Source organism: Erythrolamprus reginae, chromosome 2 (assembly GCF_031021105.1).
Source record: "Erythrolamprus reginae isolate rEryReg1 chromosome 2, rEryReg1.hap1, whole genome shotgun sequence".
Lineage (NCBI taxonomy): Eukaryota > Metazoa > Chordata > Lepidosauria > Squamata > Dipsadidae > Erythrolamprus > Erythrolamprus reginae.
In genome coordinates, this window is record NC_091951.1 from 111,747,838 (window position 1) to 111,763,065 (window position 15,228).

General features: G+C 38.5%; 1 protein-coding gene across 1 annotated transcript in view; it reads left to right on the plus strand.

Moving 5' to 3' along the window:
- COL23A1 (collagen type XXIII alpha 1 chain) overlaps positions 1–6,780 on the plus strand; it is a 376,723-nt gene extending 369,943 nt beyond the window's left edge. Inside the window, exons 28-29 of the mRNA XM_070739187.1 lie at positions 2,434–2,472; positions 4,387–6,780. Of these exons, the coding sequence (XP_070595288.1) occupies positions 2,434–2,472; positions 4,387–4,389 (42 nt within the window). The 3' untranslated portion in view covers positions 4,390–6,780. The remainder of the gene's footprint in view (positions 1–2,433; positions 2,473–4,386) is intronic.
- Positions 6,781–15,228: the final 8,448 nt, after the last annotated feature.

Below are 15,228 nucleotides of genomic sequence, written 5' to 3' on the forward strand. Positions count from 1 at the left end.
CTGAGAAAGGAGCTGTCACAGTATCTTAATAATTAGTGGGAAATGGAGATGAGTCAAAGCACCAGGACATTTCTTTTTAAACCTAAATCTGAGCCATTTCAAATCATTTTATTTATTTATTTATTTGTTTGTTTGTTTGTTTGTTTATTCAATTTTTATGCCGCCCTTCTCCTTAGACTCAGGGCGGCTTACAACATGTTAGCAATGGCACTTATTAACAGAGCTAGGCTATTGCCCCCACAATCCGGGTCCTTATTTTACCCACCTCGGAAGGATGGAAGGCTGAGTCAACCTTGAGCTGGTGATGAGATTTGAACCGCTGACCTTCAGATCTACAGTCAGCTTCAGTGGCCTGCAGTACAGCACTCTACCTGCTGCGCCACCCCGGCTCTTTCCTAACAAGTAGGGGTGGGCTGCTGCCCAGATGTGGGGGGGGGCACAATGGGGTAGCAAAAATGGAGTTCCACCCCAGAGTACCAAATTTGCACTGAAATCTGAAAGAAAATGCAGGGCATCCTGCATAAGCCACGCCCACAGTGTGGTAGTAAAACTTTTGGTAGCCCTTCACTGCTAACAAGCTATTTGCTTCATAAGCTATTTTTCAATTTTGTTTGATCCCACCAGTGTACCTTTGAACAATAAATACTTAGTTCATTGAATTATTAAAGTTTGTATTGGTTGAACTATATAAAACAGTTAATACTACAAGCAGATGCTCAGGACAAACTCTGAAAATCTCAACAAAATCCTGTATTGGGAGGATATTCCAAATCACCTTTTCCCAATTAGGTCTGCTTTGTCAATCCTGTCTTTTGGTTTCCTCCATCTATGAATATCATGGTTGACTTTAGTTGTTCTTTTTTAAAACTCGAATCTGCTCTGATTCCTCAGTCAGATTTTCTAATCAGTGATGCATCAGCTTTAGTGGTTGCCATTAAATTACCCCATCAGATGCATAGGAGAAAATTGCAAACTCTAAAATCTGATATCAAGTTCTATAAATAGCTTCACTCACTGTGAACCTTTTTTTTATCTAGATGCCACAAGCTTTATGAAACACATGTTGTTTGTGCAAAATTGGTTGAGGGCTGTAGTGGGTTCTAAAACCCTTTACTACCAGTTCGCGCATGCGCGACACTTCTATGCATGTACAGAAGCATTCCAGGGGGTGGGTGGGTGGGCTGAGGCTCCCGCCACTGGCGCTACCAGTTCTAAGAACCGGGCCAAACCAGGAGCAAGCCATCACTGGTTGAGGGGCTTTTAAGCATGTTGTGCATAGCTGTTCTAATGTTTACATAGCAAATGTATGACGTCCCTCCAATTGATAGTTGTAAACTGAAAACATGGACATAGATTTTTAAAAAACAACCCAACATGTGAGGATTTTCCTAATCATTGCTCCCAGTCTCGTTTTAAGGATATAGCCTTTGTAAATCTTTCTCAAAAGCTGCTGTGGAGTTAAATTCAATGGTACTTCCTGTTGTACATACTCCTAGTCAGTTGGAGGATGATGAAGAGCTTGAGGACTCTGATACAGATAGTGTTTATGAATTAGTGGTAGGCCCTGGGTTACAGGTATTAGAACAGGTGGGAGGCCAGCAACAGGATGTTGCTATAAGTCCAGAATCTAGTGAGGAAGAAACAGACATTCGCTGGGTCAATCCTCAATTCAGAAGGGTCCAAAAACGCAAGGAACGGGTGTTAGGAAAAATATATCAAGGGGAGGAATGGGTTAAATACTGGAGGGATGTATTACTTACGGCAGGAGGCCAGTGGGGAAGAAAGGCTGAGTTTCAATGTAGTTCTAAGCGGAAATGTGTTTCAGTTTGGCTCCGGAGCGAGTAAATTTATTCTGTGTTATATTGCAGTCATTCTGCTGTTTTTGAATCATGCTGTAAATTCATGAATTTCAGGAGAGGGGAGGAGGCATGAAGGAATGCATGTGGAATGTAATTAAGAGAGATAATGGGAGAAAAGAATTTGCTAGTCTGCATTGCATTTTTAAATACAGAAGTGAAGATAATAAAAATGGAGTTTATTTGTTTATGAAATACTGCATTCAGTAAGAGTTATTTTCAATAACTAAAGTTCTACCAGAAACCAGAACACTCCCTACAGACTGCACAGGTTAATTTAGCTACGCTATATGGCTTTTCCTACCTCAAAAATTTATGTGATTCCATAAATCAAAACACCTTGAGAAGATAAATATGTGGGAGAATTCAGATATTTTATTGTTTTAATGGTTATTAACTAATGGAACACTGTTCCAATATACTGATTTTTCTTCAAACCAGCACATGATTTCTGCATGGGTCTTCGCATTAGATTCATAGTAACTGCTGTAGATTTTTCAGAGTCATCATGAATGAAGTGGTATTTGTTTCTTATCTGTTTTCCAATAATATAAAATGATTCTTTATTTCGTTACAGGGTCCAGATGGATTACCGGTACCAGGATGTTGGCAAAAGGTATTATAAATATACAGTATTTTAATGTGTCCTGAATTTGTATTGTTGCTAAGCATGAGCAATAACACAGTATATTCAGTTGTAAGCAACTAAGTAAACTGAAGTAAATCTGGATCTTTTTGCTTTCATAGCCCGGTTGATTTTCCCTAGGATGACCCATTTGTATTGCCTCCCATGTAGGAGTGGGCAGCAGGCAGGACAGGGTGGAATGCAGTTCCACCGGTGGAAATGAAGTTGCATGCGCAGCTCCAACTGACTGGCGAAAGTCACTTCCTGGATTACCAGTATCGGCTCAGCTCTCCTTTTTTTCCCTGCTGCTGTGTCTGCACTCCTTGCTTTTTTCCTCTTTCCTGGCCTTGGATGAACTTTTCTCTCTCCAGCCCGGCTCCCCTCCAGCCTCACGCAACCACCTCCCAAGGCCAGGAAGGAGGAAAGAGGAAAAAAGTGAGTAGCACGCAGCAGCAGCAGCGGGGGGGGGAGAAGGAAAGCCGTGCCACGCCAAAGAGGTTTGGGCTGCTGTCTTTTTCCCCTCACGACGTCCTCACTCCACCCGCAGCTGGGATGAAAAGGCGTCATGCGGCAATAATAACCTTGTAACTCTCCCTCAGCTTTCCGATATTTTTAAATCCCTCCCTCCAGTCCTCCTCCTCCTTCTCAGAAAGCAGCTGGGAGACCAGCACTGGCATAAGTTGCGGGGGGGGCTTTTCCTCCCCCCTCTTTTCTCAACAGCTGATTGGCACCTGTTCACCTAGCTACCCAACCTGAGGTGGCAGCGACCCAGGAAGCAGAGCGTGAGAAACAAAAAGTAAATTGTCATCCCAGCGAATGACACTGGTGAAGTTATAAGTCGGGAACTTATAACAGTTCACTTCAACGATGATGACCGTTCAAGCCACTCCCACCTGGTCACATAGCCAGCAAGCCACTCCTACCCAGTCACATGATCACCAAGCCACACCCACAAAATAAGCCACACCCACAGTGCGGCAGTAAAAATTTTGGCTGCCCATTACTGCTAGAATGGAGGCTCGTCATATGATTATTCTGATTTTCAGAAACCTCTAAGGAGGAGATATTCATTGGATAGAAGAGACTCTCCATTGCAGGTGTTTATCTTCCTCACAGGGAAAGTAAGGCTAATACACTCAAGCCTTGAATACAGGTTGATTTTCTCATTTTCATACCAGCTGAATAGGGCTTACGGTTGTGTATTAATACCAATATAAATGAGGACTAACTCAGAGACAAGCAAATACTTCCTATGTACGCCAAATTTCAAGTTATAGTTAACAACGGCAGTTATGTGGAATGCATAAAAATCTGGCTTTACTTCAGTTTCAATACGACTTTCCATGGAAGGAGGATTTCTGGCAGAGAAGCAAAAACTTTCGCCTTAACACAAAACTTTCTTTACCCACATTTTGAGTCACATACATTGATCTTCGTAAGTTTAAAAAAGGCCTTCTAATTGCCTTGAGGTTGAAAAGCACAATTGTTCACTGTCAAAATAACAAGATTAATTTTGCTACTTTGCATGACTTTTAGTACCCAGCAGCAAAACATAGATAGTAGGATGACTTTCACAAACTACTTTGTGTCCTTGCTGTCTCCCAACACTTATCAAATGTATGTAAATGACATGCTCCTATTTCTAAAAAAGACTGCCCTTTGTCTCTGAAAGAGAAACAGGAAATGTGATTTTCTCTTTATGCTTTCATACATCTGCCATAAACACTGAAAATAAAGATTCTTTATAATGGTTTATCTACGTATCCCCTAACAGCACTTCAAAAACGCCTTGTTCACTGCTTTTTAAGAACATATTTAAAGAAACTGCATTTTAATCAAACAGTCTGTGAAAAAAATGCCTGTGTGTCTGTTTTAAAACACGCATTGCTTTGTTTTGTTTTGCAGTGATTCTACACGCACGGACTATGTAAATAATAGTGATATAAATGTTTATTTTTATTATTTTTTTTATACAAAAAGAGGAAAAAGTCACAAAAACAATGTTTTCAACAGTAATATATTGATCTTCTAATACTGGATATTGTCATGTATGGACTTTTTAAATATGAACATTCCTGAGAGCCACAAGACAGACCACAAACACATACACACATGCAGAAACACAAAAGCACTCAACATTCTGAAAGAGTCAGGAATGGATGTCACTTGCTGCTAATGCTAACGTGTGGATTAACCATACTGAAAATACTTGCTTTGTTGCATGGACAAAGAACATCCCTGGATAATCTTTTTAGCTTTCAACTTTCTAACTCTGTTGCACATAGACACAGGCAGAAAAGGGAGAGAAAACGAAAAAGAAAAAAAAGATTCAGCCCTAGAAACTGAACAAACCTTGTAGATGAACGTAGGAAGAATTTCCAATCTGGAAAGGTAACACAAGTATAACCACACTTGTTGCTCCTTGCTTCAACCTTGAAGAAACTAGTTTCATCCTGGGTCACTCTGATCCGTTTCATGACCCGCTGCTGCTGCTTCTCCTCCAGAAGAAAGCATCATCTCTGGGAAAAAGCCCACTTCACATCTTCAGTCTGTGACTAAAGTTTGAAAGATTCCTTTGTGGAACTTTATTTTACTGCAGAAATTCAGAAACATGGAACACCTCAGCTGTCAAATCTTTTTTATTATTATTTTAATAAAATGAAGGATACTCTAGAATATTCATCTCAATGTACAGATTTGAAAAATAATAATTTTTGCTTTAAAAACAAAAAATCCCATCCTGGCTGCTCTCTTTTGCAAACTTGGACAAGACACCCATTGTGCTGCTTATTCTTCTGGAATCACGAAACTCAATAAATACAAAAAATATTATACCCACCAACCCACCAGTGAGTGTTTCGTCACACCCATTTAATATGAATGTTTCTATTGTAATATATAAAATTATAAGAGCAACGTGAAACAATCTATTGTTAAAGCATTTGTAATTAACCTGGTGATAGAAATGTCTCTTTTCAGAAGGAAAAAAGCTCAGCTCTTTATGCAAATTATATTTGTTACAGGGATATCTTTCTTGGATCAAAAATGTTTTCCCAAAAAGTCAAATATCTCTATATACAACACTATCCGTTCAGTCCCAAGACTGCATCTAAGAAATTATACAAAGTGGATTATGACATTGTTCAATATAAGATCCATTCTAGTTATTGTCGTTATAATTAAGTTACTGATTCCCAAAAATTTCACCTTGCTCACAATGGTCTGGAAATTCTGTTTATAACAAGAGATCTCTACAGTTTCGCACAATCTACTAATATCATTGGAAGGAAGTAGTGTTCTTGCTTAGGAGAAAATCTACATGTTCATTGTTGTCTCTAGCAAACATAGCATAAGCCAGCGCTGTTCTTTGACTAGCAACCTGCAAGACTGCCAGCTTACTTGTACAAAGGGAGCAGGGATTTTTGCCATTTCATCTTTCTGTATCCTCAAAACCCAGGCCCTTAAGCCTTGGGAGAAATAGCAGGTGTTGCTTCTTCCTTTCACCAGAAGTAGCCCACTAAACCAGAATTTCAAATAAAATATTGAATAGCAATAATCAGTAGTCTTTCACAGACAGTAGCTCTGCCATTCATAAAAATCTTCTGGGAGCCAACCAAATAATGTAACCTGCCACTGGTTTCAAATGGCAAATTTTAATTATTCAATATTTTATTCAAAGTATAAAATGCTGAAGAACCAACAATCTTCAAATATGCTTGTTTTGCAAGATCTCCTTAGCATAAAATATCACGAATTCCAAAATGAATGCAAAAAGATTTGAAAAACAATTTCTTAATTTTTGCCTAGAAAGATGTGCAAACAAAAATTATTCCTGCTTAACCTGATAACAATTCCTTTATGGCTAATCAGAATATTGTTTAAAATCCTCAGGTATCAGCAACAATCAGTTTAATTACACTATAATTAGCATTTACATGGTAAACATATCAAGAGGAATCATACTGTATGGTTTTAACCATACGTAGCAAGCATGTATTTCCCTTCTCATTTTATCTTGTTACTAATTGGTTTTATCCTGACTTGGTTTTAGCCCTCATTCTCAAAAATACTGGTTGGCATTACTGGTTCAAATTTATTTCAGTAAGGATGATGCAGTGGTTCCCTATTTGTGTAGACAGGGTCCCTATTCAATGAATCTTTGTCAGGAATGTTTATTCTTTCTGTTGTAAATGTTTTTAAGTACTCCAGACAAGCTTTGATCAATACTTTAAACTACTGTACAAGTCTTCACGGGAGAAGATGCATAATTTTTTTTAAAATTTGAGATTATAAAGTTAACATTGCTTCACTGTGTTAATTCTTTGGTTGTCAGTTTATGGAGGTTTTTTGAGGCCTATGTGACATTTAGTTTTGTATAGCATTAAACATCAGTTTAATTAAATGAAGATACAACTGAATTAAGGGACATTAAATATTATGACTTCCGAGTCTTTCTCTTCCACTCTTACCATGTGGCAAGATATTTCATCCATTCTTATTTTAATATAGTATAACTGCTACTTATAAAAAATAGAGCACATAGTAATCTAGGGAAAGGTTTGAGGTAATTAACTTCAGGCTCCTATTTTCAGCATAGAACCAGGGCATTTTCAAGATGGGTATATAATTCATAATTGTAATTTTCCAACTCTCAGAAAAATATCTCATTAAAAACTCAATGCCTGTTTGATATTTCCCCCATTTAAAAAAATCTTCCCTTCCTACACCGATGAACAGATTTGGAAAAAATGTATTTATTTTAAATAATTTTAGGTAGCACAGGTTGAGAGGTCCTAAGGCTTATTCTAGCTAAGAACTCCAACTAGGATGAGGGGAAAGAAACTGGCAGTTGAAGGCTAATTTGACAGAAAACAAAGCACAAAGCTCAGCCATCTCTCACATGCTCTTGGACTACGCCCTACTTATTGCTATTAGAAAGTTCTGGAACAAAAAAACTGCCAGATGGCCCTCCCTTGACATTTATGGTATGAAACTCTATATACCTTCCAGCATATTTTCTCAGAGATTCCTATCTTGCACCTATTTCATAGAAATTGTAGCACAACATTAATAATTAAACAATATGTAACACAGTATCAGTTTTAAATTTCACCCTAAGCAAAAGATTTATGAAAGAAAATATGTGGATGTTTTTTCTGCCAGATAACTCTGAAATTAATTTCATTGTAGCTAGTGAGATTCTTTGCATATTCCTTTCAAAATATTTATCAGTGTCACATTTTGTGGTATGGATAATTGTGGGGAAACTATTCTAAAGTGCTAAAATAATAAAATGTTGAATGTTACCAGGCATTTTTCTCCGAAAACACTCTCATTTCAATTAATGGGATTAGCTTTTGATTTAGAGTTTAGTAATTTTAAAGGAAATTGCATCAGAATAAAGATACAAAAAACAAAGCAAAGAAAACTACCAATAAAGCACAAGCAAAAATGTTATGGAAAAAATTCTTTGGATATTCTTTTAAAAATATTTAACAGGATGAGTATCTGGTTTGGGGTATCAAAATGATTAAAATGGTGAACACACAAAAAAGAGGTCTATAAAAAGGGGTTGATTGCTTCATTGTGACCATCATCTTGACATCAACCTTCCTGAGTACACCCACATTTAGCAGTGCTATGTTTTAGTATGGGTAGTTATGGAAATTAAATGATCTTCAAAGTCTTGAAAATAATAATGAGATGAATAGAAATATCCAATTTATTTTATGTAAGATTAGTCAAGTTGACAAATCACCACTAGACATTAGCAGAATTGAAGATGATGGACAAGTGGCAATATCTTGGAGAATGAGAAATGTTAACTAACACCCAGACAACATATTTATCTTGTTTGTAGCAGCATTTTACACTTTACATTTGGGGATAATCTTTGAACATATCAGATTAATCCAACTATCCTTTATATAATATCCACATTATAGAGTCCTCAGAGAGGAGTGGCATAGAAATCCAATAAATAAATAAATAAATAGTGTAGTAACTCTCATTAGTCACTCAAAAAGTCTTCCATTTTAATGTCCTATGTAGTTATTAATATTGTAATAGAATAATTATATACCTATTCAGTTTTATTTTCTGGTAATACAGAACATACTCAGTAACTGACAGTTATTGACTAAATAAATTTGGAGGGGTAGGCAGTTATAAAAATAAAAGCATCCATATCTAACTCTTGATCTTACTTTACTACACAAGTGAGCTGTTAAACATATACAGATAGAAGTCCTTGACTTGCAACCAGTCAAAATTATGATGGATCTGAAAATAGGACCTACGACTAAGGTTTCAAGGTCCAATGTCCCTCCCCCATGCTGTATTTTGGGAGCTCAGCAACTGGCTGGTTTTTAAAGCTATGGGTAGTATACCATTCTTATATGACTGTAATTTATTATGTCTTTGGCAGAAACTGGTATTTATTTCTAATTTCCAACAAAAACACCTTATAGTAAACAATATAGTCCACGGAGAGGGGCGGCATACAAATCCAATAAATAAAATAAATAAATAAATAAATAAAATATAGTTAACAATCATCATAAAAAAGTTATAAAATTTGGTCAAGTCCTGTGATCTGCTTTATGACTTTTACAAACAAAATTGTGGCCTCTGTTACTAAGTAAAGGAATAGCTTGATTGTACCATAGCTCTAAATGAGTTAAGTATACAGTATATCTATTCATAACTAGCACATATTAATCCCCAATGAAGTCTTGCTGAAGAAATAGAATTGGTGAAGAATAATATACATGATTTAGATTCTCATGCTGAAGTCTACAGACTTAATAGTATTTAATTTGGGGTCTATGATGTCTATTTTCTCAATACAGTATTGAGCCCTGCTTAGCTTTAACCCAAAATAATGCATTAAAGATCTTTTGAACCAATTCCAAATTTGATCTAAACTTCAACTACTGATTAATTAAACGTAGGACTAAAATGGAGGGGAATATCCCACAATCAATTTATTCATGTTTTGCAAGTCTTTTGCATTTATTCCACATGTACATTGTAGCAATTATAAAAATAATTGCACTGCCTTTTGTCTTTTTTATAGTTCAGCTCAAGTTAGATTTAAATTTTATTTATTTGCCCTTTAGATTTCTAGGGAAACCTCAATATAAAATATAGCTAAGCCAGGCAGGTGTGAGAATTTAGTGATGTTATTAATTACTCATCAGTGCTATGCACTGCCTAAAGCCAGAGGCTGTTGGACTATATACCGGTAACTTCTGTCTACAGCATCCATAGCTGACTAAGGCTAATAGGAATTCAGATGGATTTGGTGAACCAGGTCTTGTCTTGGAATGCAGATCCAATAAGAGTTACTTGTATCACCTGAGGACCTGGTGATTCTCTTGAAAATAAGAAGGATGAATGGATGGATAGATCGATAAGCATCTCAGTTACTTGATACTGAATCATGCTCCTCCAGATGCCATTGTCTGTCCCTCTATGCTGGCAGACCCAGATGTTCAGATAGTAAAAGTCAAAGGACTGACTTCTAGTTCATATTTGAGAATATGTTAAGTGGCTGCCTTGGCTATATCTAACTCAAGGGTAGGCAAAGTTGGCTCTTCTATGACATGTGAACTTCAATTCCCAGAATTCCTGAGCTAGCATGATTGGCCTAGGAATCCTGGGGGTTGAAGTCCACAAGTCATAAAAGAGCCAACTTTGCCTACCCCTGATCTAACTCATTATCAGCAATGCATGCAAGGGAAGTTATCTTTGTCCTTCACCATCACACATTCTCCAAATATAATCTGGAGTGTCTCTTTCCTCCACTTCTCAAATCTCTCAAGCTGATTTGAGAATTGCAGGAAGATAAATTCCTTGTAAGTTGAATACAATATCTAAACTGTGTCAGGGCAAGATGCATTAATTCAAACTTCCTTCATTTCAGCTTAACCTGAATAGGTATAATACAAAGATGGTATCTGATTTTTTAAATTGAGCATTAAATATTTTATTTTCAAAAGATTATATAAATTAGACACAGATACAAGGCAAACATAACTGTGAATGTAATTCATGTTTATACTGGAAACCCTCTTCTGAGATTCAATAAAATGTAAAGCTTTGTTTCAAAACAAAGAGGGTAATATTTTATACAACAGTCATATCTCATTGTTACAAATTTCATTGTATAATTTCTAATGTATACATGCCAAAAGAAGTGGTATATCTAGCTGTAATATAGGGGAACAAATGTTTTTTTTAAAATGAAGGCATTAACACAGTATTACTCATTATTAATTAAGATGTGTACTGCTTATTTTGTAAATTTTACAACAATCGCTGCATTATCTGGCAGTGTATCCATTGTTTTGTGTTTTAATCTGTAGTAAGAGTTGATACTTGAACAGTTTTAAAATAAACTGCTTCTTGTACCGATTGTTTTCTATGATTATTCTATACTGCAGCATTTGTAACTATGATTATATCTGAAGCAAATACTTCAAGTAAAAGTAAGTTAATTTTTTCAATTAAAAAAAGTGTTATATTAAGCAGCCCTACATTTCTGAAATAACTATATGAAGATTATTTCATTTGCAAACAGATAACTTTATATATTAATAATAATTCAGGTTATTCAGCCAGACAGCACCAACCATTCTCTGAAGAGGATAGGGACAACAGGCTTCGATTAATGTTTGCATTTACTCAAAAAATCTTCAGCACAATCCAATTCTATACAGGTTGTTAGAAGGGAGGGGAAACTAAGAAAGATGGGGCGAGAGGGGGTAGCTAATGCAGGGACAGCACATTCATTGCTTACAAATAGCAACAGCATTTAGACTTACCGTATTTTTCAGACTATAAGAGGCACCGATGTATAAGATGCACCAAGATTTCAAAGAGGTAGGTAAGAAAAAAAAAGGTTTTGTCCTCTCTGGCCCCCAGGAGTACTCTGCAGGCCTCCCAAACCATCTACATGCCCAATTTTTTGCACAAATGGGCACATTTTTCACCCGTTTTTGTGAAAAATTGCCTGTTTTTCACAAAAAGGAGGGTGTTTTTGCCTTCCCCTAGCACCCAGGAGCACTATGCAGGCCTCCCAAACGCTCTGTGCACCCCATTTTTACAAAAACGGGCCCATTTTTGCATAAATGTGATGCAGGGGGCTTCAGGTGGCCAAAAATGGCTGTATTTGGTGCACAAGGTGCATCAAGATTTCCACCCTCTTTATGGAGAAGGAAGGTGAATCTTATACATTGATACCTTGTCTTACAAACTTAATTGGTTCTGGGACGAGGTTCTTAAGGTGAAAAGTTTGTAAGACAAAACAATGTTTCCCATAGGAATCAATGGAAAAGCAATTAATGCGTGCAAGCCCAAAATTCACCCCTTTTGCCAGCCGAAGCGCCCGTTTTTGCACTGCTGGGATTCCCCAGAGGCTCCCCTCCATGGGAAACCCCACCTCTGGACTTCTATGTTTTTGCGATGCTGCAAGGGAATCCCAGCATCGCAAAAACGAGTGCTTAGCTGGCAACGGAAGTCTGGAGGTGGGGTTTCCCAGCGAAGGGAGCATCAGTGAAATCGCAGCATCGCAAAAACACCGAAGTCCTCAAAACCCCACCTCCGGACCTCTGTGTTTTTGCGATACTGCGATTTCACTGAGGCTCCCCTCTCTGGGAAACCCCACCTCCGGACTTCCGTTGCCAGCGAAGCGCCCGTTTTTGCGCTGCTGGGATTCCCCTGAAGCATCGCAAAAACACGGAAGTCCACAGGTGGGGTTTCCCATGGAGGGGAGCCTCAGGGGAATCCCAGCAGCGCAAAAACGGGCGCTTCGCTGGCAACGGAAGTCTGGAGGCAGGGCATCCCAGCGGCGGCAGTGGGTTTGTAAGGTGAAAATAGTTTGTAAGAAGAGGCAAAAAAATCTTAAACCCCGGGTTTGTATCTCGAAAAGTTTGTATGATGAGGCGTTTGTAAGACAAGGTATCACTGCACTCCAAAAAATATGGTATATACAGTACTGCTTCACAGCCCTCTCTGAGCAGTTTATATAGTCAGCATATTGCCCCACCCCCTTTGAACTGGGTCCTCATTTTACTGACCTCAGAGGGATGGAAGGCTGAATCTCTCAGGATCGAAGGAATCAAACTCCTGGCAATGTGAGCCAGAATTCTATACTAGGATTCTAATCTCAGGACTCAGGATCATGTTACAGACCTAATGCCTCTGCCACAGTCAAGACACAATAATCTGAATCTATCATTGGCACTGCATTTGTATTGCAGTCTTGGTCTCTCCTGAATATTTGGCCAATTAATCCTGGAGAAGGCCATATCAATAGTGAGACAGAATATCAAGGACCCTGGTTGTCAAAATGACATCACCAGTGCCACTGAATTCTATCACTAAATGTTAGACGTAAGCAGGGCAACTACACAATCTAAACTATCATAGATGGGCCGTTTCTACATATCGCTTTGTTGCTCTCTCATTAACTTTACTGGCGGGAAAATTTCATAGGACCCTTTATTTGCAGAGTTTGCTTTTGTAGATCCAGGCAGAATTTTTACTCACGTCTTCATATGGTGCCCTAAGGTGTATTCTGATTACCCAGGACAATTCAAATTCAAGGGCCACACTGTCAATTTTATATTGATTATTTTTAAGGGATGCTAACCAGTAGTCGGTTTTAAAATCTCTTATCTTAGTTCACGTGTGTGTTCATGACGCCTCTGCGCATGCACAGAAGCATCCTAGGTGAGTGGGCAGAGCCTCCCGCCACCGGCGCTACTGGTTCTTAGAACCAGTCCAAACTGGGAGCAACCCACCGCTGATGACATCCCTAACTCTCAATCAGACGGCCTAATATCTTCATCACAGTATACAACTGCAAAACATTTAATTACATAGTTTTATTTTCCTATTATTTTTCCCTTCCCCAATAAATCATTATGGTAAGCTATTTCTTTCCTTTATTGTATAGACAGGTCAAATACTATAATAAAGATTATTTTATTTGATCTGATCTGATTTGATTACACTTTAAAAAAAAAAAAAAGGCAAACCGGGACAAACAGCAATACCATGCAGGAAAACTAATTTAACCCAGAAAAAAAACCTGTTACCCACAGAAAGCAATGGAGAACATTAGCATAGCTGGGATTTGTCACTGTATCTCCACCCACCCAAAAAGAATTCACGGTTTTAAATAAAATTCTCACACAGTGCGAACTGCTTCTACAAATCCAAACCAAAATCATAATACATTGCTCACATTTTTTGCACAGCAGTTTACCGGTGAAATAGAGCAGCGTCTAGTAACTTGGCGTATATATAAAGGGACAGTTCACACAACATGCTACAATACATCTTAATCTTAACAAAGATTTATTTGCTATTGATTAAATGTATATTACACCATTTTAGCTAGGTGTTCAAGGTAATTGAATTTCAAAAGTCATCCAGAAGGGCTCTAGGCCCCCATATAAATTCTATTGCACATGTCTACTACTGAAGTTTGCCTCTTTGCCCTGTTTATTTGTCAAATTACTAACTGTGCAATAATCACTTTAAGTGACAAAAATCTTCTTTTAGTGACAAAAATCTCAGAAAGCACACGGCTAGTAATAGTTTCATCAAAGATTACATTAAACAGATAAAACTAACACAAGGAAAAAGAAACCTTCACCTTCATCCCTCACAAGCATAATGAAAATTAACAACTTATAAATCTCTCTTAAAAGTAAAACCAAGAAACTCTTCATCCTATTCCTCACCCAATTTTCTATAAACCCATCTCTAAAACCTCATCTTTAACCTCCAATCTCTATCCACATTCCTCTCTCTTTATGCTGGGATGTCTACTGCAAGGGGGATGGTAAATGGCTTTGTTTCTCCCCTGGTCTGAACTGTTGGATCCTTTGTCATTGGTTGGCATTGCTTTGTAGTCATCCTGATGTCTCTTGAATAATACCATGATCCCAGCAATCACACACACCAGGACCAGAGCAGCCGCAATGCAACTGACGATGAGCCCCAGGTTGGATTTTGAATCGGTGGGTTCGTTCAGGTCCTGCAGGCCATCATGCTCTACGTGGCACCAATAGCAGTCCCTCTCTTAGGGTCAATCCAAGTGCTGCCTCACATATTCTAATGAAAGGTCCCATCCGAATTTGAGGCCACAGACGTATGGAAAGTATCCTCCTCCCAGAATTCATCGTCCCGGAAGCATTGATCTATCTGAGGTAGAAGCCATGTACCCAGCACACGTGCATCTACATTCCACCTTCCAACTCCGTCCTGCTGCTCATCGTCACCACTGGAGGCTGTGTCCTCAGCAAGGTCTCATTCCCATAGCACAGGAACCTCTCCAGCCACTCAGTGCAGATTTCCTCTAGGTAGGCCTTCCTTCTCTGACTTCATTCTGGCTCAGCGTCCCATTCCCTCTGGGTGATCTGGCCTGGGATTCAGGAGCCACCCAAGTGAGGGTCTCCTTGTCAAAGGTGATGAAGGTCCACTCTTTGTAGCCAAACTGCAAAAAACATGACCATGGTATCCTTCTGCGTTGGCTGGAGGGGTTGGGAGTGGGAGACACCATTTTACAGTTCTCATCCTCCCTCTCCAGCTGGTCGCAGTCGGTGTTAGCAGGGGGTCAGAAGTTGACTCCTAGGTCCCTCCTCTGTGGGGTTCCTCAGGGGTCGGTCCTCTCCCTTCTGCTGTTTAATATCTACATGAAACTGCTTGTTGAGATCATCCGATGACCCCGGG